This window comes from Colossoma macropomum, unplaced genomic scaffold (assembly GCF_904425465.1).
Source record: "Colossoma macropomum unplaced genomic scaffold, Colossoma_macropomum, whole genome shotgun sequence".
In the NCBI taxonomy this organism is placed as follows: Eukaryota; Metazoa; Chordata; class Actinopteri; order Characiformes; family Serrasalmidae; genus Colossoma; species Colossoma macropomum.
In genome coordinates this window covers 4,358,997-4,384,626 of record NW_023494787.1, presented here as the reverse complement: position 1 = coordinate 4,384,626, position 25,630 = coordinate 4,358,997, and the positions used below count along the sequence as shown (strand labels likewise).

The 25,630-nt window shown below is 40.4% G+C and overlaps 1 protein-coding gene across 1 annotated transcript in view; it reads right to left on the bottom strand.

Moving 5' to 3' along the window:
- The window catches only part of LOC118805243 (regulating synaptic membrane exocytosis protein 2-like), a 166,579-nt gene that overhangs the window by 13,625 nt on the left and 127,324 nt on the right, over positions 1-25,630 (bottom strand). The window contains exon 20 of the mRNA XM_036565918.1: positions 22,855-23,042. Within this exon, the coding sequence (XP_036421811.1) occupies positions 22,855-23,042 (188 nt within the window). The remainder of the gene's footprint in view (positions 1-22,854; positions 23,043-25,630) is intronic.

The following is a 25,630-nucleotide window of genomic DNA, read 5'->3' as shown; positions in this document are numbered from 1 at the left end:
CCTGATTAGACAATTTGCTTGTTGGTCATTTGAAGATTTTAACACAAATATGAACAAGAACATACGAGTGTTACTGCTCTTAGAATTCATCAGAAGGCCCTGAGGGTTGTCTTTTTTTGTGTCTATTGTCTTTCAGTTTACTTACTTTCTGCAATAACTGTGTTGATGCAATATATTTTATTCATGTGTAAATGACGCGTAAATTCAGTGCACACCTACACACACAGGCACACACTCCTCTGGCTTCTGCTTGACAGCACTCACTGCTAATTTTCTCCCGCTCAGCATCTCTCGAAGCTCATTAAGCTGCAGAACGGCTGCTCTAGAGCGGCGCGCAGCCTTAAAGCCACAGAAACGCATTTTAAAACAGTAGCTGTACAGCACAGCGTGTTCACAACAGGTACTGACTAGAAATAAAAGACTCTCACTGCCAACTGCTCTGTCAGAATTCTGAGTGGTATTAGCTGATCAGGACGTAAACAACGTGAGACAGGTGAGCAGGAGTTTATAGACGAGCAGATCTGTTTGGTAGACTCTCTCCCAGCTGCTGTGTGTTCAGCTGAGTAAATGAGTGCAATTTGGTGCTAAACATTAACTACAGTCCCCAAGGCGAAGCAGCCGTAATGACTACAGGCAGATATTTACCAAAGCTCGGTTTCACTGACTGCAGCAGCAGAAACAGAGTGTTCACAGACAGAGGATATCTATCTATCTGTCTGTCTGTCTGTCTGTCTCCATCTATCAATCTATCTATCTACCTGTCTGTCTGTCTATCTATCTATCTATCTATCTATCTATCTATCTATCTACCTGTCTGTCTGTCTATCTATCTATCTATCTATCTATCTATCTATCTGTCTGTCTGTCTGTCTCCATCTATCTGTCTGTCTGTCTATCTATCTACCTGTCTGTCTGTCTGTCTATCTGTCTGTCTATCTTTCTATCTACCTGTCTGTCTGTCTATCTATCTATCCATCTATCTATCTATCTGTCTGTCTGTCTGTCTGTCTGTCTATCTATCTATCTATCTATCTATCTATCTATCTATCTATCTACCTGTCTGTCTGTCTATCTATCTATCTATCTATCTATCTACCTGTCTGTCTGTCTATCTATCTATCTATCTATCTATCTGTCTGTCTGTCTGTCTGTCTGTCTATCTATCTATCTACCTGTCTGTCTGTCTGTCTGTCTGTCTATCTATCTATCTATCTACCTACCTGTCTGTCTGTGTCTTTCTATGTCTATCTGTCTGTCTGTCTGTCTATCTATCTATCTACCTGTCTGTCTGTCTGTCAGTCTTTCTATCTATCTATCTGTCTGTCTTTCTATCTCTATCTGTCTGTCTGTCTGTCTATCTATCTATCTACCTACCTGTCTGTCTGTCTGTCTTTCTATCTATCTATCTATCTATCTATCTATCTACCTATCTGTCTGTCTGTCTGTCTATCTATCTATCTATCTCTGTTTATCTGTCTATCTATCTATCTATCTATCTATCTAGCTGTCTGTCTGTCTTTCTATCTCTATCTATCTGTCTGTCTGTCTATCTATCTATCTACCTACCTGTCTGTCTGTCTGTCTTTCTATCTATCTATCTATCTATCTATCTATCTATCTATCTATCTATCTATCTACCTATCTGTCTGTCTGTCTATCTATCTATCTCTGTTTATCTATCTATCTATCTATCTATCTATCTATCTATCTATCTATCTACCTATCTGTCTACCTATATGTCTGTCTGTCTATCTATCTGTCTATCTTTCTGTCTATCTATCTATCTATCTATCTATCTATCTATCTATCTATCTATCTATCTATCTATCTATCTACCTACCTGTCTGTCTGTCTATCTGTCTATCTATCTGTCTATCTTTCTGTCTATCTGTCTGTCTGTCTGTGTGTCTATCTATCTTCACAGATTCAGGAGGAGGCCGTCTATAGAAGTCTACACTCATGCCGGATTCAGATGGGGCTGCTTTCACACACAAACTCAGATGTGATTAAAACAGACGACGCTGACAAAGTTGATGATTTAAGCTTAAACTTGCACACAAAGACTAAACCTGCATAAAAGTTGATGCCTGCAAGTTGTTAAAAGCGACTTAAAAATGATGGTTCTTCAAGGGTTCTTTAGTACACAAAATGGTTCTATATAGAACCATGAACATTCACAGAACCCTTTGCATCATTAAAGACTGACTGATTGATGAGAAAGATCGGGAATGTGTTGTATATGGTTCTATATGGAACCTTTTTGAAAAAAGGATTCTTCTATTGTAACAAGCCTGATATCGTAACAAAAGAAGAACGCTTTTTGGTGCTACATTGAACCCTTTCCAAAAAGGTTCTATAAAGAACCATCTACAGCACATTCTAAGTAAATCTGAAGAACCATTTCATGATGCAGTGAACCCTTTAATCATGGAAAGGGTTCTTTGAATGCTCATGGTCCTATAAACAACCATTTTCTTCACTAAAGAACCCTTAAAGAACCGTCTTTTTGAAGTGTGATGTAAAAAGAATTTATCTAACTGATATGAAACTATTTATTTTCATTAAATAAGCTGCCTTAGTTGTTTAGCAAAGGGAAACGTTCTATATGGAAAAAAAAATTCTAAATATATTCATCAAATATATTTTTGCAACATATAAAAATGTCCAAAAAATGTATTTATTTAAGACAGTCTTAAAATGCCCTCATTTATGTTTATTATATTTTCTCAGCTGTATGTAGTTGCAATAAAGGTTACAGACACAAGCTTTTATCATGTTAAAGGAACATTTGATCATATTTAAAATGAAGATACTGGAATACAAATTCAATTCTAAAGGTATCAGACAGTGAAGTGCATTAGACAGGATTTTGGCTGTTTTCATAAATTTTCAAATGTGTTTGATAAACATATTTACATACATTTATTTTTGTATGGTACATTTCTATATGTAATATTTTCCCATATTGAATTTAAATTGAATTTTAATGTCTTAGCCACTTGACAGCTCTACTCCCCATACAAAGGCCATAGCCTGCCTTAAGCATGACTGCATTTATTCCCTCTTTGAGCATGAATTCATTTTCGTTGACGTGTACACTTCTATCATAGAGAGTGCTGATTTCAGCCTTCGTGCTCATATATAAGCTCATCATAAATGAAGAATATACAATGTAGAGCTACAGTCAGATAAACATCCCTTAGTATAAAGAACTAGTGCATCAAGAAGAACTGCAAACGAGCCTCATCATTCCAAGAGTGGAGAGATCAGCTCTGTTCATTAAATAGGTGCAAGTTCAGGCTTAAAGAGCACGAAATGAAAAGCTCTGGCTGTTATTTTGCCCTTACTGACCCAGCCATCCGCACATTTTCCCTTCTTCAACACAGCTCACTGGGCCTTGATCAGGAGCTAATGATTCAGTCATGTGTGCCACAGCAGGAAAAACACTAAAGCGTGCGGATCATGTTGTCTGTCGGAGCGGCAGTGAGAACCAGCTTTAGCTTTCCACACACGTTCTTTCTATTTTTGCTTCAAAACTGTCTAAAACAGTCATTCTGTTAGACGGAGTGCAGCGAGCTCACTGCAGCACAGCCGTGCACACTTCAGGGGATACAGCAAGTGTGCAGCCCTTCATTTCAAAGTCAGAAAATCACAAGATCCAGCCGTGACTCACTTTGCCCACCGCCCGCTCCTGACCGCAACATTACTCACACAAACCCAAACACGGCACGCAGAACTAACTTCACTCCTATGTCCACAAAACTCACTATATCTGTCTATTTTTTAAATTTCAAGGACAAATTTTATCATTTAGAGCCCAGAATATGTAAACTCTGATCATTTCTGCTGGATTAAGATGCTGTGATGTAGCCCTGTTCTCTGTATCTGTATGCTGTTACACTAGCACCCATGTGCCAAACACAAGGCCTCTGATATAATCCTATCTGGCCCGCAAAATTATTCTAGTTTTCTATTAATATTAGCCCGTTTCCCAATGTGCTGCACTACAGTCCCCAGCATGCACTGCAATGTAATTTGTGTTTCTGCCTCCCCTCCACCAACAACAATCTGTACTCTCAGAAATAAAGGTACCAACTGTCACTGGTTTGTATACAGCATTTTCAAATGTAAATAAATGTTGATAAACATTTACATACATTTATTTCTGTATGGTACATTTCTATGCGTAATATTTTTCCATACACATACATACATACATACATCATCTAAACCGCTTATCCTTCTGGGTCGCGGGGGGGTGCTGGAGCCTATCCCAGCTGTCATTGGGCGGAAGGCAGGATACACCCTGGACAGGTCGCCAGTCCATCGCAGGGCAGACAGACAGACATACACATTCACACACTCACAATTTTAGCATGTCCAATTGGCCTGACTGCATGTCTTTGGACTGTGGGAGGAAACCGGAGTACCCGGAGGAAACCCACGCAGACACGGGGAGAACAGGCAAACTCCACACAGAAAGGACCCTGGTCGCCCGGCCGGGAATCGAACCCAGGCCCTTCTTGCTGTGAGGCGACAGCGCTAAAATATATTTGGTTAACATGGCAAAAAATTCTGAAAAACATTTTAGTGTTTGCATGTATTTCAGCATCGACTGCAACACATTTGAAACTCTTAAAAAGTCGGTTCTTCAAGGGTTCTTTAGTAAAGGGAATCGTTCTATTTAGAACAATGAACACCTAAAGAACCCTCTGCACAATTAAAGGGTTCACTGCATCGTGAAAGCGTTCTTCAGACGGATGGAGAATGTGATGTAGATGGTTCTATATGGCACCAAAAAGGGTTCTTCTATTGTTATGATGTTAAGCTTCTAACAATAGAAGAACCCTTTTTGGTGCAACATTGAACCATTTTCAAAAAGGTTCTATGTAGAACCATATTTAACACATTCTCCACTCTGAAGAAGCATTTTATCCTGCAAAGAATGATTTAAGCATGAAATAGTTCTATACAGAACTAAATAGAACCATTCCCTTTACTAAAGAAACCTTGCAGAACCGTCTTTTTAAGAGTGTAGAGTAGGTCCTGACCAATATGAAAAAATTGCGTCTGATACCAATTTAAGGGTCTAACGATTCTAATAACCGATAATATCAGCCGATATGATTTCATAAGATTTTAGATTTTGATTTTATACTGCAATTTGTTTGTAAATTTACAGAGGCATAAAAATAATATATTCTACACTCTTAAAAAGATGGTTCTTCAAGGGTTCTTTAGTAAGGGAAATAGAGTGATGGAGAATGTGCTGCAGATGGTTCTACATGGAACCTTTTTGAAAACAGTTCTGTATAGCGCCAAAAAGGGTTCTGCTATTGGGGTGATGTCAAGCTTGTACCAACAGAAGAAACCTTTTGGGTGCTATCTAGAACCATTTTCAAAAAGGTTTTATATAGAATCGTCTATAACACACCCATGCACATTCTCCATCAATCTGAAGAACGCCCTCTGGATGCAAAGAACCCTTTCATCATGCAGTAGGTTATCTGAGTGTTCGTGGTTCTATACAAAACCATTTTCTTCTCTAAAGAACCCGTGAAGAACCATCTTTTTTTAAGAGTGCATGAAACTTCTCCTCTTCATTACCATCATTCAGCTGCTGCTGAGAAGTCTGGAAATGTGACAGCTCAGTTGAGTTGAGGCCGAAAATGAGGACGCTTTTCTAAAAGGTATTGATTATATTTATTGATTATAAGCAAAAATAAGACACAGATAATCAGGATTACTGAATCCAGAAGCAGCAGGTAATTCTGACTTTTTTTACTCGTTTCTACCATCACTAGTTATTGACAATATTTTCAACAAGGGTATAACTGTGGGTTATCAATATTGGCCAATATTATCACCCAACCGATATATCGATCGAGCTCTAATCTATGAAAAAGTACACAAAAAGCATAATGACTTTAGTCAGTGACTTTAAACGTGGCACCGTCACAGGATCCGACAAACCTCTGCCCTGCTACACACCTAAAAAAGATGGTTCTTCAAGGGTTCCATAGTAAAGACAATGGCTCTATATAGCACCAAAAAGGGTTCTACTGTTACAATGTCAAGTTTGTAACAACAGAAGAACACTTTTTGTTTCTATATAGAATCATTTCAAGAATGGTTCTCTATAGCTCCAAAAAGGGCTTGACATTGTAACAATAGAACAACCCTTTTTGGTGCTATATAGAACCATTTTCAAAAAGGTTCTATGTAGAATCGTCTATAACACACACATTCACATTCTTCATCAATCTGAAAAACGTTCTCATGATGCAAAGAACCCTTTCATCATGCAGTAGGTTATTTTCGTGGTTAAGGTTCTAAACAAAACCATTTTCTTCTCTAAAGAACCCATGAAGAACCATCTTTTTTAAGAGGGTACTAAACGTCTATTCATTCACATCGACCAGCTGCTGCTGAGAAGTCTGGAAATGCCCTGCTACACACTTCAAGGGTTCTTCAGTAAAGACAATGGCTCTATACAGCACCAAAAAAGGTTCTACTGTTACAATGTCAAGCTTGTAAGAACAGAAGAACCCTTTTTGTTTCTATATAGAATCGTTTTAAGAATCATTCTATATAGCCCTAAAAAGGGTTCTCTATTGTTACAAGGTTGACATTGTAACAATAACAGAACCGTTTTTGGAGCTACACAGAACCATATACAACAATTTCTCCATCAATCTGAAGAACGATTTCGGAAGAAGCGTGAAATGGTTCTATACAGAAATCATGGTTATAAACAGAACCGCTGTCTTTACAAAAGAACCATCTTTTTAAAGACTGTATATAGAACCACTTCATTCTTAAATGGTTCTTTGTATGGTGAAACGGTTCTTCAGATTGATGGAGAATGTGTTGCACATGGTTCAATACAGAACTTTTTGGAAAATGTTTCTATATAGCAGCAAAAAGGGTTCTTCCTCATCACAGTAGCAGAACCTTTTATGATGCCATATAGAACCGATTTCAAAAAGGTTCTATATAGAACCATCTACAGCACATTCTTCATCAATCTGATGAATAACAAGGGTACAAGGGTATAACTGTGGGCTGTCGATATTGGCCAATATTATCGCCCAACTGATGCATCGATCGAGCTCTGATCTATTAAAACGTATATCTCAGCTAGTAGAAGCAGCCTTGCTGATTTTTGATTGTGCTTGAGGGACTAAAGGGGTTTTGCTCCTTTCCTTCTGACTGAACGCAAACCTCAGAGAACAGAACAAACCGACAGTGATAGTGCAGTCTGTTCTTGCGCGGTGGACAAACTGGACTCAAGGCCAAGTCCACTCCATTGGCAACCAAATACGATGACGTCTGGAATTAGGACAAGACAGCAGGCGGCATAAGGAAATCTGTGTTTGCTTTCTGTAAAGCGTCCTTCAAAAACCATCTTCCACCTTCAAAAACTATCCTTTAGTGGTTCCACAGCTCAGTCTGGAACCGTATCTCTCTCTCAATGCCAACATCTTTCTGGTCCCTGAGACTCGTGTCCCTCCTTACCCTCGAACAACGTCCATGAAAGCACGATTACGCAACCGTCATTTCCAGTCCCAGTGCTGCCGGAGAACTTTCTCTCATGTTGTGGTTCTGTTTCTAAGAACTGCGCACAAGGATAAATACAGGCTACGCAAACATCCCCGCAGCAGCTTATAACACTGAAATTAAGGCGTTCACTTGGCAAATGCTGCTTTACAGCGTAGATGTTTTCCAGGTTTGTTTGTGTAGTCTCTTAGCAATCTCAGCGCTGTGAATACGGTGTTGAAATGCCAGAGTGTCTCCTATAACCTTTAGATCAATGCCCCACCGCCCTAAAAGAACAGACAGATGCACTTGTTTATGTTCATCTCCACATCTGACCCACTTAGCCACTTAGCAGAGCACTGACAGTTAATCTAGAGAAGAGGTTTACAGTTCCGCAAGGTGTTGATAACACTGCACTTTAGAGGCTGCTGCATGATGACTAACAGCTGTGGGAGAGAAAGACAGTCAAAAGTTTGGACCCACCTGAATGAATGTACACTGTATGGCAAAAAGTGTGGACACCCCTTATAAATACTGGGTTCAGGTGTTTTAGTCACACCCATAACTAACAGGTGTATAAAATCAAGCACATAGCCATGCAGCCTCCATAGACCAGGGGTCGGCAATGTGTGGCTCTTTCACTGTCCTGTTGTGGCTCCACAGCTGAATCAGATTTGTAGGTAAAAATAAAATAATCATCCTTTACAGTAAAATAAAGCTCTGCTGGTCGTTCAACACAGTTTAACAATAAATGGTCTTAAACTCTGGAGTTAATGTAGAACTGCTAATTCACCCTTTAACCCTGAAGATCAGCACAGACTGCTGGTCACCATAGCAACACAGACAACAGTCTCGCCTAGCTAGTAGCTAACGAAACGGCAAAGAGAGAGATTTAAGACGAATATTGATAATTTGGAGACAAATGGACTTATTTGTATTTATAATCACTCCAGCTGGTTTCCTGATACGTTTAATCTGCAGTGAGAAACTGACAAACACTAAAAAGTTGTGAAGCTGTAGTCAGCTTCTCCCGTTCCACCTTAAATGGTAAAGCAACTGCATTTTGCTGCACCATTTAAGGTGGAACGGGGAACTTTGAACAAGAAGCTGGCGAATGAGAAGCGACTTCAGCCTCGTAAAAAGTTGAAAGTCAAGACGTTTTCCAAGAAACTGTTCTACTTTTGGGGAAAAGTTTCCTGCTGGAGATGTGAGAAAAGCAGCTATAGCTGAGCTAAAGCTTAAAGCAGAGCAAAGTGAGTCTGTGTTTTCGTTTAGATTATATTTTTATCCTATATTAGTACATCAGGACATACTGAGACATATTTACAGCCAAGATAAAAAGGACGTAAAAATTTGTGGCTCCCAAGATGGTTTGATTCTTGTTGAAGGGATTAAATGGCTCTTCTTAACATTTGGGTTGCGACCCCTGCCACAGACACACACTGGCAGTAGAATCGGCCAGTCAGTCGAAAGTCAGAAAGTCAGTCTGTCAAACTTCTGCCCTGCTAAAAAAGATGGTTCTTTAAGGGTTCTTCAGTAAAAACAATAGTTCTATATAGCACCAAAAAAAGTTCTTCTATTGTTATGCGATCAAGTTTGTAACAATAGAAGAATGCTTTTTGGTTCTATATAGAATCTTTTTTCAAATGGTTCTACATAGAACCTTTCACAAAACATTCTCCATCAATTTCATGTTTAAATGGTTCTTTGCAGGGTGAAAATGGTTCTTCAGATTAATGGAGAATGTGTTGTAAATGCTTCTATATAGAACCTTTTTGAAAATAGTTCTAAATAGCGCCAAAAGGGTTCTCCTACTGTTGCAAGCTTGACATCATCACAATAGTAGAACCTTTTTTGGAGCCATATAGAACCCTTTTCAAAAAGGTTCTACAAAGAACCATCTACAGCACATTCTCCATCAATCGGAGGAACATTTAATCTATATAGAACCATTTTCTTTACTAAAGAACCCTTGAAGAACCATCTTTTCCAAGAGTGTAGTTTTACAATAGATTTTGCGATAAGGTTTTAGAACGACATAAACACACTGTCCGTCAATCTGAAGAACATTTTCATGATGCAAAAAACCCACTAATCATGCAAAGGGTTCTTTGAATGTTCATGGTTCTATATAGAACCATTTTCTTTACTAAAGAACCCTTGAAGAACCATCTTTTTAAGAGTGTATTTTTACAATAGAATAGACTGAATTCATAACCATTTCATGTAGTAACTTTCTGTGAGGGAGCTTTTAGAGGTGGACGTCTGGTTCCTATCACCACCACTGTGAACAGTTCTGACTCAGTAAGTTTCTCTAGAACTGAGCGTTTCACACCAAACCACTCTGAACGACCCTGTTTACGTCCTAAAGCCACGATGTCTGATGCTCCTGCCCTTCCTTTCCTCACTGCTGCTATACTTGAGAAGAAACTTCCTCACTCGTTCAGCAGTGCACGTACACCCTGCACATCCTGATGTCCAGTTTTTGAGGGTTCTGACATTAAGTGCTCCAGTATAACATTCCGACACATCCTAACAGGCTGTGGGATTATTTATAGTCACATGACGTCCACAGCCAGTTCGTCCTCCTACGGACTGAGCCTCTGTGTGAGAGCCAGGACGGTGTGGAGTATTTTTAGCCATGTGTGACTGATACACAGCCGTGGAGAGCTGTGCGTGAAGTCACAGCTCACAGGACAGATTTTTTCATATGTATATAAAAACCGCTGAAGTGTGTGGAGGACAATGACTCATTCCTGCATCTACTATGCTCATTTAACTCATACTGAAGTTATTCTGAGTGCATTCTGATATATAAGATCCTGACGACTGACATAAAAATGTGACATCTGGCTTCCGTGCAAACACTCAGAGAGAAACTAGCACAGCTTCTACATACACTGATCAGGCATAACATGATGACCACCTCCTTGTTTCTACACTCATTGTCCATTTTATCAGCTCCACTTACTATATAGGTGCACTGTGTAGTTCTACAGTTACAGACTGTAGTCCATCTGTTTCTCTGATACTTTGTTAGCCACCTTTTACCCTGTTCTTCAGTGGTCAGGACCCACATGGACCCTCACAGAGCAGGTACTGTTTGGGTGGTGAGTCATTCTCAGCACTGCAGTAACACTGACGTGGTGGTGGTGGTGTGTTAGTGTGTGTTGCGCTGGTCTGAGTGGATCAGACACAGTAGTGCTGCTGCTCTGACCACAAAGCAGTTTCTAATAAAGTGGCCAGTGAGTGTAAGTGCAAGGTAGGTGTTTCTAATAAAGTGGCCAGTGAGTGTAAGTGCAAGGTGGGTGTTTCTAATAAAGTGGCCAGTGAGTGTAAGTGCAAGGTATGTGTTTCTAATAAAGTGGCCGGTGAGTGTAAGTGCAAGGTGGGTGTTTCTAATAAAGTGGCCAGTTAGTGGAAGTATAAGGTAGGTGTTTCTAATAAAGTGGCCAGTGTGTGGAAGTACAAGGTGGGTGTTTCTAATAAAATGGCCAGTGAGTGGAAGTACAAAGTGGGTGTTTCTAATAAAGTGGCCAGTAAGTGGAAGTACAAGGTAGGTGTTTCTTATAAAATGGCCAGTAAGTGGAAGTGCAAGGTAGGTGTTTCTAATAAAGTGGCCAGTGAGTGGAAGTACAAGGTAGGTGTTTCTTATAAAGTGGCCAGTTAGCGGAAGTACATGGTAGGTGTTTCCAATAAAGTGGCCAGTGAGTGGAAGTACAAAGTGGACGTGGAGTGTAGAGATTGAGAACAAATGGCAGAAACAGGACTGAATGTTAGTTTGTGTTTTATGAATGTATAATCACCAAAGCAGTATACATAGCGTAGTGACATTCAGGTTTGTTGATAAATATGAACATTTATCTGCTTTCTTTGTACATTTGTATGCTATTATTTATGCAATATCATAGATGCATTATTTCCTATATGTGAAACTGATACCCTTCCTATATATATAGGGACAAATTTCAAATCACTAAAACAAATGTCACAGAGGACAGAGACCTAAACCTTCAGATGCTGCTCTTATTTTCAGAAATGAAAGAGTCGCTGCAGGCCTTTACTTCCCCTGACTCGGCTGAGGCATAACCATGACAAAACAGAAAACAGAGCCCTCACCGTCTGAACCAAATAGCCAAAAATGTGGGTCGGTGCATAAGCGTGCAAAGATGCTCTAAATGAAATAATGGATTAGCTTCCTCCTAACATCTTTCAAGAGTGTCTAGGGACTGAGGGAGGGTTTTTACACAAGCAGCTGGTAACCCAGAACACCCCCACCTACCCAAATAGATGCCCCACTTTTCCACACGTACGCTCGTTTCATGAGTCACCGCTTTTATGAAAAGGCTTGCGATTTTCAGAGAGCCACCTCAAAGACACAGCTGTGAGGCATTTTAATAATCCTGCTACACTCTCAGGGACAAAAACAATACTTGTTTGGATCGCAATAAACAAGTACGTAAATGGGCAACAATCTCAATACAGAATTCTGCACTGAATTCAAACACTGGATTCTGAGTTCTGCAAATCTCTGAATGAAGAATTGGCTTACTGTACAAAAACACTGCCCATCAAAAGCTTGGAAACACTTAGACTCTGTTTACACCTGGTCACTTCATACGTCTTCATTATCAGGATTATATCTGAATGAGGCCACATAAAAATAAATTGTAAACGCAGAAGACATTTAAAACAGATACAAATCTGATCAGTCAAACCACTTCAGGAGGTGAACTGAGACGCATTTGAGCCACGTTATAGCAGCGTAAACACATCCGTCTCTCCAAGACACATTCGACAACCCAAACTCCTCCCAGTACAACCCAAACTCCTCCCAGTACAACTAAAACTCTTCCCAGTACAACTGAAACTCCTCCCAGTACAACCAAAACACCTCCCAGTACAACTGAAACTCCTCCCAGTACAACCAAAACACCTCCCAGTACAACTGAAACTCCTCCCAGTACAACCAAAAACCCTTCTAGTACAACCCAAATCCCTCTCAGTACAATCGAAACTCCTCCCAGTACAACCGAAACTCCTCCCAGTACAACCAAAAACCCTTCTAGTACAACCCAAAACCCTCTCAGTACAACCAAAACACCTCCCAGTACAACCGTAACTCCTCCCGCTACAACCAAAACCCCTCCCAGTACAACTGAAACTCCTCCCTGTAAAACTAAAACTCCTCCCAGTACAACTAAAACTCCTCCAAGTACAACCAAAACTCCTTCTAGTACAAGTGAAACTCCATCCAGTACAATTAAAACCAATGCCTATAAAACCGAAACACCTCCCAGTACAACCAAAACTCCTCCTAGTACAATCAAAATCTCTTCCAGTACAACCAAAATCCCTTTCAGTACAACCGAAACCCCTCCCAGTACAACTGAAACTCCTCCCAGTATAACCAAAACCCCTCCCAGTACAACCAAAACCCCTTCTAGTACAACTGAAACCCCTCCCTGTACAACAAAAACTCCTCCCAGTACAACCAAACCTACCAATACAAACAAAACTCCTCCCCATGTACTGGGCTCTTGATCTGTGACTGGGAGGAAGACAGTCATGGAGGACTCACATGGTGGGGCACAGGATGAAACTAAATGCTTAACAGCAACATGAACAGACACGACTGTGAAAAACAAACTGCAGACGAAGAGGCTGAACAGATTGGTAATTGGTTGCTGTGTAACAAGCTGATTTGCATATTTCATCCCACACAGCAATCGGATTTCAGTCCAACTAACCGGAGACGTATTTCACTATCATGTGTAAATGCATGTGGCTCAAATCTTATCAAGGCACGATCCAGATACTGGACATATGAAGTGACCAGATGTAAACAGGGTCTTCTTTTTAATACTTGAGCATGTTTTCACTGTCAGTTTGCAAAAACATGACACAGAAAGCTGTTTAGATCTCAGCCCCACCCTGGAAATAAAGCCAACGGTCGCTCGTTTTCTCCTCAGAGCCAAAAGAGTTTTAATGTGTGCTTTTAACAACAGAGCCGAAAAGAAAATTGTCAAATTATCATTTATGCTCTTCATACCAAGGAAGACACTTGGATGAACATGAAGCTGAGTAGTGAAATTAATACAGTCGTATGTTTGAACACCTTCCAGGTGAAACGGCAGGTTTTGTTGATTTTCTAAGTGAAAATAATGTGAAATGAAATAATCTGTTTATTTGGTTCTCCAGCAGTTATTTTCTGGGTCTATTCTGACCAGGAATCTTATAGTGAAGGCAGAACCAGCCTTTTTTTCGCTGTTTATGATTAGTTCAGGAAGAGGGAGTCAGACTATGGCTGATGGCTGAGCAAGCTAGACAAAGCTAGGCTCAGAGCGAACTGTTATAGCAAAATCATTCCATGTGTGAGGCAAGGCTGTGGCCAAATACAGCCTTAAATGAAGCCCAACAGTTTGTGCGAACACGCTGTGGGTGTCTTCTTCAACATCGTAAAATGCTACAATAAGTTAACACATCTAAACGGCACTGTCTGCAAATTTTAGTGCGCAACTAACGTTCTTGTCAAAATCAAGCGATTCACATGTTTTTATTCTGTGACTTCTCAACATTATAAGAGGTGTTTTTTAAGTTGTGTACATTTTTGGACTTTATCTAGAACACAGAAAGGCTCTATCTTCAAGGTCAAGCTCACTAACTAAGTTAGTTCTATAGGGTTCTATCTGTGAGCCAATCAGCACTTCGAATACACACAAGAGGACCAATCAGGTTTTGCTTCTTCGCCATGTCGCTGCTTTGCTCAGCGACTGCGGGAAACGTTTATAAAACTTTACGAAACATGAAAACATGTTGCTGAAACTCTGACGTCTTCTTAGGGTTCTTTAAAAATAAAATTTTTAATTTAAAAACTTACATTTTATAAATATTAAGTCTTAAAGGTCATTAAATAGTAAAATTTGAATTGATGGGGTCTTAATTACAACATAAACATTCATTTAATTAATTTATCCATCTTTTCTTTTTCTTCTTTCTCCCAAAATAGGACATTTTGGCTCATTAGAGTCACATTTCTGATATAAAACAAAACCTCACATGGCCTTTATATTGACCTGCTACACTGACCTGCTGGGACAGTTATTACAGCTATTACAGTAGCTGCTGTCTAACCTAATGGAAACTAATGCTTCCTAAAACTGACCTCTGCACTGGACAAAATATTTAGCACTGACCTTGACACTTAATCTGCAATGCTTTTTTGAATAAGAACAAGATTATTTGTCCTAAAACAAGAAATAAATGTCTTAAAAAATAAATAAACAATAAAAATAAGTGTCATAAAATGCCATAGAAAGCATTAAATGTAGACACTCTGTTACACTAATGTTGTTTTTTAAAATATTACGAGTATAAACCGTTTGTGTTCCTTGAAAATCACTGCTTCTTTTCATGTTTTGCCAGACAGAACCGTATAATTCCAAGCAGAAAGTGAGTTCATAGGATTAAAAGGTTCTATCTGTATCATTTAGAAATCTGATATGGTTTTGATTTTGTACATTTAGAATAAATTTAGGGTGTCTGTCATTGTCATGTATGTAAGAGGCGTGTTCCACAGATCAGTTTTGCTATTTGGAAAGCGAAATCTTTCAAGCTCAACATCTCAAAACTGCTCAGGACGCAGAACCGTATAATTCCAAGGTAACAATAATGAAAAAGGTTAAACAAAAGTAAAACGTCTGCACAGGCCACGTTTCACGTTTTTCCCCCTAGCAAATAAACAGTAACTGTGCATTAAAACGTGCAGAAGTGTGTCTCTGTAGAGGATGTGTTCACTTATATTCAGCAACACGTAACCCGATTGAAGACACTCCAACTTTTCCATACAGCTGTCTTCTTTCCGGATTATCCGTAGCGCCTTTATGATACGCCATCATTAACCGTGCTTCCCAGATTAGCTTCCCGCTGACCTGCTGCCCTTTTTAAACTCCCCTCCTTTGTCTTTCTTCAACAGACATCAGAGGGTCATCTCAGTTTAATCGGACAACTCGCTTTGAGCTCAGAGCCGCTAATCAGCCGCTAATGACTCTCAGTGAGCTGAAGCGGCTTGGGTTGCTTTATTCCTCCAATCGCAGCAGGTCTTGAGCAGAGACTCCGTATCTCTGAGCATGCCTCATCAACAGGACCTACTTATCTCCTTCCTGTGCGTGGGGCAGAACCGGAGATGCGTTTCCTGAAAGCCAGCGGAGAGCCGTCCACCGTGGCTGGTCATTTATAGGACATCTCAGAGGGAAGTGTGTAAAGGACAAACCGAAAGATCAGGGGCCGTATTATAGAAACGTCCTATCTTTTTGACTTAACTTAAGATCTGAGAGGTCAAGATAGGATTTTTCACATATTTGTATTATAGAAGCAAATCTGATCTTAATTTAGGAATCTTATCTTATCTTACAGCATCTTATCTCCAGTTAGGAAATCTTAACCTACTCGATCGAAGTCGACAATCAACTGTCATGTCTGTTACCTAGCAACTGACCATACGCGCACAGCTGAAACGTAAACACATAATCGAAGTAATCAAGCTAGTTGGCCAGGCAGCTAACGCTAGCTACCATTACTGTTGTACAAAAAGGTCAAATAAAACTGAAGTGCGATAAACTGAAAGTTAATAATACTGTGAGAGCGCCCCCTGCTGTCTATCTGAGCTTTGCCGCTCCACAGTTTCAGTCTCCATTTCCCAAACGCTTCAGCCGAGCGCGCTAACGTTACTCATCCTAATAAACAGACACACGTTCAGCTCCGTCTCCTCATTATTCACCACCATCACTGTAATATCTCATCATCAACATTAACACACGAAGGAAATCAGAGGGGCGGTGGAGATCGAGTCTGCAGTGTCTGGGGTTTTAAACGCTGTTAGAAAAACACTCGGTCAAAGTTTTCAGTGTAGATAAATGTAGCGTCACTATGCTGGTTATAGTGAACTGTGCTGCCTGACACTGCATAAAACAATAGAAACAGATGGTTTAAACAGAAGTTAGGACACTGTTGGGGTTTATCTTACACTTAGGACAGTATTTAGGAGGTTTAGTCTAGTTAGGATGTTTCTGTAATACTGTTTTCTTATCTGGAGTTAATAATGAGATTATGACCTGAAGAACTGTTGTCCTAAATTCTGTCCTAAATTCAGTCCTAACTGAAGTTGACATGGTGACTAAGCAGAAAAGCTAAGATATAAGACTTAAGAAGTTTCTGTGATGCGGCGCCTGAACACTAAAGCCCGAGGCAGGAATCATGTTAGCTGACAGGACAAGTTTTGCATAGGAAACGAGGGCCGAGTAACATATGGACAAACTCCGCAAACAACACACAATCTAAACAGAATTCAGCACTGGATTCAGACACAGTGTAGCGTTTGTGTTCTGCTGCAAAACATGAATGCAGAATGGATGTATTATGCTTAAGCAGTAGAACACAGAGGGAGTGTGTTATCGCGAAATAACATCACAGCTGTGATTTGGTCGCCGTAGATCATCACAGCCGTGATGTTATTGGCGATAACACACTCCTCGAGTGTTCTATTGCTTTTATACATCAGTTAAATAAATAAAGTAATAAATTAATAAACTGGGCCGTGAACGCGGCGTTTAATATGTTTTAATGTTCGCAGCTCCTTCACCAAATTATAGTTCCTTAACGAGCAGCTTGTTGCTACATCAGAGTAACGAACTGAGTAATGAGTCCGCCCACTTGCTGCTCAGTCTGCCGTAAGCCTCACCTTTTGAGGTACAGACTGAGTCATAAAACTGCCGCAATATCAAGTTCAGCTCAGTTTTGTCAGTTTTTTCCAGATCAGTATTAATGTTGTTTTGTTCCAGCCAGTCTGTAAAGCATCTTACAGCCCATTTAGTTTGGCGAATGGTGTTGGGTTCATTTCTGGCTGATTCCAGGTTGTTCAGCTGTTCTTCTGTCTCAGCTGCCGACTGAAAAGCTGCTCAGTGGTGATGACAGTTTGGGAATTTAGTGTCGTCTCATCTTCAGAGTCTGACCAAATCGGCTGTCGGTCAAATGTGATCTTAAAAGTGTCCGTTTTCTGTTTGTGGCAAAGTAAGAAGTAAAAACGTTCAAATGGCTTGAGCGTCTCCTACAGCTGTCAGAGTCGTTGCTTAGCAACGGCGTCTCAGCGGAGTGATACAGTGTTTGTGAAAAAAACTGTGACGTTATGGTGAAATAACAGCACGGTTAGAACGCTTCTCAACCAATCAGCTTGTGTGGCCGGAACTAACTGTTGTATAAATACATATAAGCTTCGACTGACTGTGATGCAAGAAATAAGGAGTTATAATACCAGAGCGTGTACAGTTTCCTAATCACTAATCAATCCTCACATTTAAATCAGGTTTGGACATTTAAAAAGCACTTCCACAAATATGTTCCTATGAAAGACTGGAGTGTGAATATACTTTTTTATATTACAGCACATCTAGAAAAACTCACAAAGCTGCACTACGTAAGAATTTTTTGCTAAAACTGAAAGAAATATCATTGCTGAGTCAGGAAAAAATAAACAGGCTAAAATACCCAAACCAAAAAAAATATATGAACATGTATTTTTATGGATTTGAAATGCATTTCAAATACATTGCAGTCCACACCGAATATATATCTGTATTACCTAAATATATTTAAAATATATTTATTTTTAAATGTAGGGGGAATCATTACACATAGAAATGTACCATACAAAATAAACATATGTAAATGTGTTTATCAAATACCTTTGAAAATGTATGAAAGCAGCCAAAATCCTATCTAATGCACTTCACTGTCTGATAACTTTAGGAATTAATTTGTATGAACCTTTAACATGACAAAAGTGAGTGTTGTAGGTATTGATACTGAAAATGCAGTTATGATTTGATGTCTTGTTTATGCAAAACACAGACGTCAGTACATTGAGTTTTTGTATGTTTGGTCATATCTGTAAGCTTTGTTAAAACTACATACAATTAAAAAAAACATATAATAACTGATACAAATAAATGTATTTTAAAAATATATTTAACAAACACAGTTTTGGTCATTTTCAACTATTGCAAAAATATTATGTGCTGCTGCGAGTCGCCCAATAAAGCCTAAAATGATCATTTTAAAGTCAGAGGCGTCGGGACGGGACTTTTTCACACCACATCATTCGTCTTTACATATTAACATCACACATACAGACTCAAAAAGAAGATCCAGCTCGATGTTTGGGTCTCAAATGCAAAATCTATTTGAATTCTCTTTCAATCATTAAAATCATCCACTCAGGGAAAGGGGTCTGCATGTTGCGTGCAGTTACACATTTCCACCACAGAGGTCTCCAAATCCCCAAATCTTACATGGCGCAGCTTTAAATTTTGTTTAAAAAGTGCAAGAGACAACCATCTCCTGACTGAGGCTCTAATAGAGAACCAGTTTAATAAAACTGAAGCTTAGCAAAGTATTTACACTCGCCGAGTCTATAAATTACTGTTTGTGTTAACTTTTTTTTTTACTTTAAAACTCATTAAAACATGTTATTTTACCAGGGTGCCCAAACTTTTGCATACAACTGTATGCAGTTGTGTTTATATATGTAGCATCAGATATTCAGCCCATCCCTGAGTGCACATTCACAAACAGCAAACCCTACAAAACATGAAGTAATGTTACTTTTCAGAGACTTTTTTTAGAGATTTTAGACAAATATCTGTAATTCAGTCCAGTCATACAGGACTCTGTTTACTGAAGACACTGCAGAGACGTCTCTAAAGCAGGACAAAGACTCAGACATTTAAAAAAAACACTCAGACATTTACAAGACATTTACATTCTTATCCAGTGGGATTCTGTCTAGCGGACACCAAGTGTGCTGTGAAATATTGATATGCACTCAGAACTCTGCATCTCAGCCCACACACTTAAACGTGACTGACATCACACGAGCCAGACCCAGTTCTTCTCCAGACCAAAAACAGAACCCAAACAGCTCACTGTGTCCTAAAAAAGCACCATCGACTGCAGAGGACCTTCTACATTCAACATCGGCGACTGATTCTTCTCTCCGAAAGCTCGTTTGGCAGCTAAAGAGAACGATAAACGAGGCCACATGCTTCAGTGAGACAAACATGACTCACGGCTCACAGTACCAGGCTAGATTAAACGCTAAATAGGCCAAATTGATGCCAAATGAGGAGAAAGTTGAAGAAAATAAGGCACAAAGGATGAGCAGGTGATCAAATGGACGTGTGAAAACAGGTCAGACAAACTTTGACACTCGGACAGAAAAACTATCTTATAAAATTAAAGGTAGACAAGGCCAACGATTTTAAACTGAATTAATTAAAGAATCTCAAAACAGAAGCTCTCAGTACTGAGCAAATAGTGAGCTGATATCCTTCAACCTCAATAAAAGGAGAATTCCACAGATTTTTCTAAATTATTAAATGGTTAAGATGTAAAAAATGTTGTTCGGAGTGGTTTGGTGTGAAATGCTCAATTCTAGAGAAACTTACCATCACAGTGGTGGTGAAAGGAACCAGATGTCCACCTCTAAAAGCTCCCTCACGGAAAGTTACTACATGAAATGGTTATGAATTCACTGATGACTGAGAGATTGTTTTACACTAGTTTTGAGATGGTGAGCAAAACAGTCTGCAAAGCAAACATTTTTTCAGATGTATCTGTCATTTGCACTGTGCTGCGCTGCTGTTATAGTTTACATAATTGCTAATTCAGGGGCTGTGGACCCCCACGGATTGATTGACAGGCTCTGCATCAAATGTAACCTCCTGGTTAGTCAGTGTGGCGCAGGCTGGAAATCGGGTCGCATCAACGTGGCCTTGCGTGTATGAACCTGAAGAGGGAGATTCTGAACAAGAACGTGAAGCTTCTTGTTCAAATTTTCCAATTCCACCTTAAACGGTGCCGCACTTACATTCTGATAACCTGAGGCTATTTATTCGAATTTTCCATTCCACCTTAAATGGTGCAGCACTTACATCCTGGCACCTGAGGCTTTTTATTCGAACTTTCCCATTCCACCTTAAGTGGTGCCGCGCTTACATTCAGTCACCTGAGGCTATTTATTTGAATTTTCCTGTTCCACCTTAAATGGTGCAGCGCTTACACTTTGTAACCTGAGGCTATTTGTTCGAATTTTTCTGTTCCACCTTAAATAGTGCAGCACTTACATTCTGTCGTCTGAAGCCATTTATTAGAATTTTCCTGTTCCACCTTAAATGGCGCAGCACTTGCAATTTGTCGCCTGAGGCTTTTTATTCGAATTTTCCCGTTCCACCTTAAATCATGTCAGTGCCAGAATGTGACTGCTGCAAAATTTAAGGTGGAACATGAAAAATCGAACAAGAAGCTGGCGAACAGGAAACCGACTTCAGCCTCATTTTGTTAACTGTAAATTTGTAGCTCCAAAATTTAGAGTGACCGTTCCCCCGAAGTGTGGGAGGGTCACTTGATCTCACAGTTCATGAATATGCAATATAAGGCAGCTTACAGTTCACTACAGTCCGTTAGTGTTTCCTGTGATGTTTAAGATCACGCCAAATAAAGTGTAATTCCTAAACGGTGGCTAGGGGGCAGTATATGGAAAAATAAACAATGTAGATGTAATTTTATGCACTCAGTGCATAATAAATGAAGCACATACTTCCTGCCAATAGAACATTTTGAGTAAGGAGGAAAAAACTGTGCTGAACTCTGCAGCACATATGTAGCTGTAACGTATCGCATATCTGGTGCAGATTCACATTGAGGTGAACTGTTAGAAAACCCTGTAATTATTAATTATGATTATGTGCTGAATTATTTAATTAGCTCATTTAATCCCGTCAAAATGGCTCCTACAGAGTGAGCACACCTGCTGCTGACTGCAGATTCAGAATTAGAGAAAGTGTTCCTGCCATGAGGCTCTAGCTCACGTGCAACGGGTTTCTCTGGCTGTCTCTGACACACACACCCTACCCTACCCTGCCCCGACCCTCTAACAGCGGGTAATGGAACGGCCGTGCTCTGAGCGCTCTGCTCTGTATAAGGCCGTACAGTAAGCCTGCATTACTGCACGACCCGTCAGCTTCTGTGAGACCTGAAACTGTGTGGAGACTCTAGTCTCAGCTACTAAACCCCGTCTCTCAGACGAACTCGGCTGATATGCAGTTGGGCAGATAAAATCAGATATTTAAGACACATGAATTTATTGAGTGAAAATGCAGCTGATAAAATATGAGCATTTATACGCGGCTTGTTTTACGCTGTAATGCAGGGATGCATTTTGTTGGGAATAGTTTTCTTTACTGGTTTTAGTTGTTATTCATTGTTAATCAATATTAATGCTGGAGGGTTCTTATAAGTCAACTATGTTCTGTTCTCATGGTTTGGACAATAACACATATTGCCCTTTCAACACCCCCTAAGAAGGATTAGTGTGGACCAGAGGAGGATGGGTTCCCCTTTTGAGTCTTGGTTCCTCTCAGTGTTTCTTGCTCTTAGGCAGTTTTTCCTGCCACTGTCACCACTGGCGGCACTCACTGGGGATCGGACCCATATTTTTCTGTAAAGTTGCTTTGTAACAGCGTCTGTTGTAAAAGCACTATATAAATAAACTTTGACTTGACTTTTACAAATGTTCAATATTATGCTGTCAAAACAAAACCTCGTATCTCCAAAATGGTGACTTTACAGGAGAAGGAAAAAACATACTTTACTTTTAATGGAAGTCAATGGAACCAGACTTTTTCCCAAGCAATTCTGGGCCGTTTTTTTTTTTATCCATTCATCATGAAATTAACAGACTATGTAAAGGGAAAAAGGCATTTTCAAATTATGTCAAAAACTGAAAAATATGAGATATGAGGTTTTGTTACAACTGCAGCAATACAATAGTTTTATAGTATATTTTATAGTACATCTCTTTGATCTGCAGACGTACAGACAGATGTCCACACATCTCATATGTACAGACATTCCTCATCTCCTAAGCTCCTTTCATATAGGCTGTTTTTCATTATTGTTCCTTATTCTATATTCTATTTATTGCACTGTATTTTAGTTTTCCCCGTAGTTTAATACCAGTTAACTGTCTGTGTGCTTGTCTGGTCTGTTTAATATGTTACGCCATACATGTGTGACTCACCAAGACAAATTCCTTGTACGTGTGACATACTTGGGGAAATAAAGTGATTCTGATTCTAATTCTGACCTGCAAAATCAGGTGAAAACAGCCACGAAGGTGCACATTTTGCCCTGTTAACTACTTAGCAGGATGTTTGACCACAAAGCCAACAACAATGATAAAGGCCCATTCTGGGCTCTTACCCTCTGGATCCAGCTGCGAGGTGCTTTGGCTCTTCTTCCCCAGTCCCACCATGGCGGCCATCTTGGCCCCGAAGCTGGAACGCCTCTTCTTGTCGTCCTCGTCGTCGTCGTTTCGGCCGAGCGAACACATGTCCCCTCCGACGCTGGAGCTCTTGGTGATGTTGGACCCGGGGGTCGCCGTCTGAGCCCTGTGTTTCATTTTGGATGTAAACTCACTGTCAGCAAAGCAGGTGGACACCCAGAGGACAAAGAAGACAAGAAGGACAGAAACGGAGAGGAGAGGACAGGAGAGGAGAGGAGAGGAGAGGAGAGGAGGGGACAGTGGAGAGAGAGAGAGAGAGCAAGGGACAGGGTTCATCAGAGGCTTCAGGACAGGGTCAGAGGTAAAGGTCAAAGATTAAAGGGGAATTCGAAGATGTCAGTCAGAGTGGTCTGATGTGAAGAGTCAGAACTGGTCACAGTGGTGGTCAGAGGAACAGATCATTTGATTAATAGATGATTTATCACCAATTTACCATCATCAGCACTACATATAAACTCAGAGGACTCGTGCAGGTTCACTGGTGGTTTTGGATCATAAATAAAATGGCTATATTTGTGTTGCGACCCCTGGTTCCCATCACCTCCACTGCAAAGACATCTGAGTCGTTAAGTTGCTCTACAACAAGCATTTCACATCAAACCACTTGGAATGACTTTGTTGACATTTCAACATTGGAACTATGCAGAAGTTTTGAAAATCATCCCCTTTAAAGGTGGGCAGGTAGAGCAGGAAAGGCTACAGGGCTACAGCTCTGAGGACTGAGCGCCAAAGACAACCTACAGGTAGAGGAAAGAGCAAAGCCTCTCAGCTACAGCTCTGATGTGTCTGCTGGACTTTTGATCTTGTCACTGGTGTATCTCATGGGTCTTTCCTCTGTACGACCCTGGAGTCTTTGTGGAATCTTGTCCTGCTTTTTCGTGCAAAGCCCAGTACTTTGTTTCTAAGTCATTTATTTATATAAATTAGATCTGTGAACGAGGTAGTTCTGACATTTGCATTTAGTAACTGGTTTAGTAACATAAGAGTAGAAGCCTCTTAATGACACTGTTAAAACCAGTGGTCAGCTGATAGGGGCATTTAAGAGCTGTTTAAGAGTACAGTTTGTGTTCTCCATCCTCAGTTTCTGACCACAGAGCTGCTCTTGTCTGGATATTTTTTGGTGGTCCAGTCTTAGCAAGTGACTCTGATGTGTGCAAAAACTCCAGCAACACGGCTGTGTCTGATAACACCTGGACAATGGCCGCCCTGTGGTCAGAAACTGACCAGTGATGGTTGGGGTACAGGAGGCTGACTACAAGTGAGGTGTTTCTAATAGAGTGGCCAGTGAGTGGAAGCACAAGGGAGGTGTTTCTAATAAAGTGGCCAGTGAGTGGAAGCACAAGGGAGGTGTTTCTAATAAAGTGGCCAGTGAGTGGAAGCACAAGGGAGGTGTTTCCAATAAAGTGGCCAGTGAGTGGAAGCACAAGGGAGGTGTTTCTAATAAAGTGGCCAGTGAGTGGAAGCACAAGGGAGGTGTTTCCAATAAAGTGGCCAGTGAGTGGAAGCACAAGGGAGGTGTTTCTAATAAAGTGGCCAGTGAGTGGAAGCACAAGGGAGGTGTTTCCAATAAAGTGGCCAGTGAGTGGAAGCACAAGGGAGGTGTTTCCAATAAAGTGGCCAGTGAGTGGAAGCACAAGGGAGGTGTTTCTAATAAAGTGGCCAGTGAGTGGAAGCACAAGGGAGGTGTTTCCAATAAAGTGGCCAGTGAGTGGAAGCACAAGGTGGGTGTTTCTAATAAAGAGGCCAGTGATCACAAAATTTCCGCTTCTTCCATAAGGCCCTCGCTATAAACAGATAAAAAACTCATTTATCCCCACTGCCGTCTCGTTGTTGAATAGTAGGAACAAGGGATGCTACTTTGGAGAATATAAAATTTAAGATAATTTGGATTTAACTTTTTTTGGTGTCTGAATAATTTCTTCTATTGTTATGACGACAAGCTTGTAACAAAAGAAGCCTTTTGGGTGCTATACAGAACCCGTTTCAAAAAGGTTCTGCATAGAACCATCTAGAGCACATTCTCTATCAGTCTGAAGAACCCTTTAATCATGAAAATGTTTTTTAAAGGTGTTCATGGTTCTATATAGAACCATTGTCTTCACTAAAGAACTCTTGAAGTTCCACCTTTTTTTAAGAGTGTAGATAAACATTTGTTCCAGTTCAGCGTGTAAGAAATGTCAGGTGTGCTGTCGGCTGGGACTGTGTTCTGATATTGGTGTTCTCTGCCATTTCAGTGACATATTGGAGCTCCTCAGAGGGCCCCGGCGGGCCCCGAGCCACTGCGTGTTACAGACATGGCCTGTACGAGGGTGGAGCGCGTTCACGTTCTCCGGGGATTTCTGCAGGGCTGCTCGTTATTGGAACACTGTGTTCCTGATTCACACTCATCCTGCCCTGTATTTTTATCTGAAGGACTCTGTTCCATCCATGAAGACAGAGCGCTGCCGACAACTAACCCAGCGGAGCGGGAGGTTATATAACGACCTACTGAAGTGACACAGAGAGACAAGCTCCAGAGCGCCACGGGCACAACGCTGAGAGGATGACCAATTAAACGCATTATTGTTCTTTATGTGTAGTTAGGGTTCGGTTATCCACTTTAATAACTACTAATGACCACTGCTGTGTGAGTGAACACTCACTGTCCACTTTATCAGAAACCCCTCTCTTGTAGCTCCACCTTGCTTGTGTACC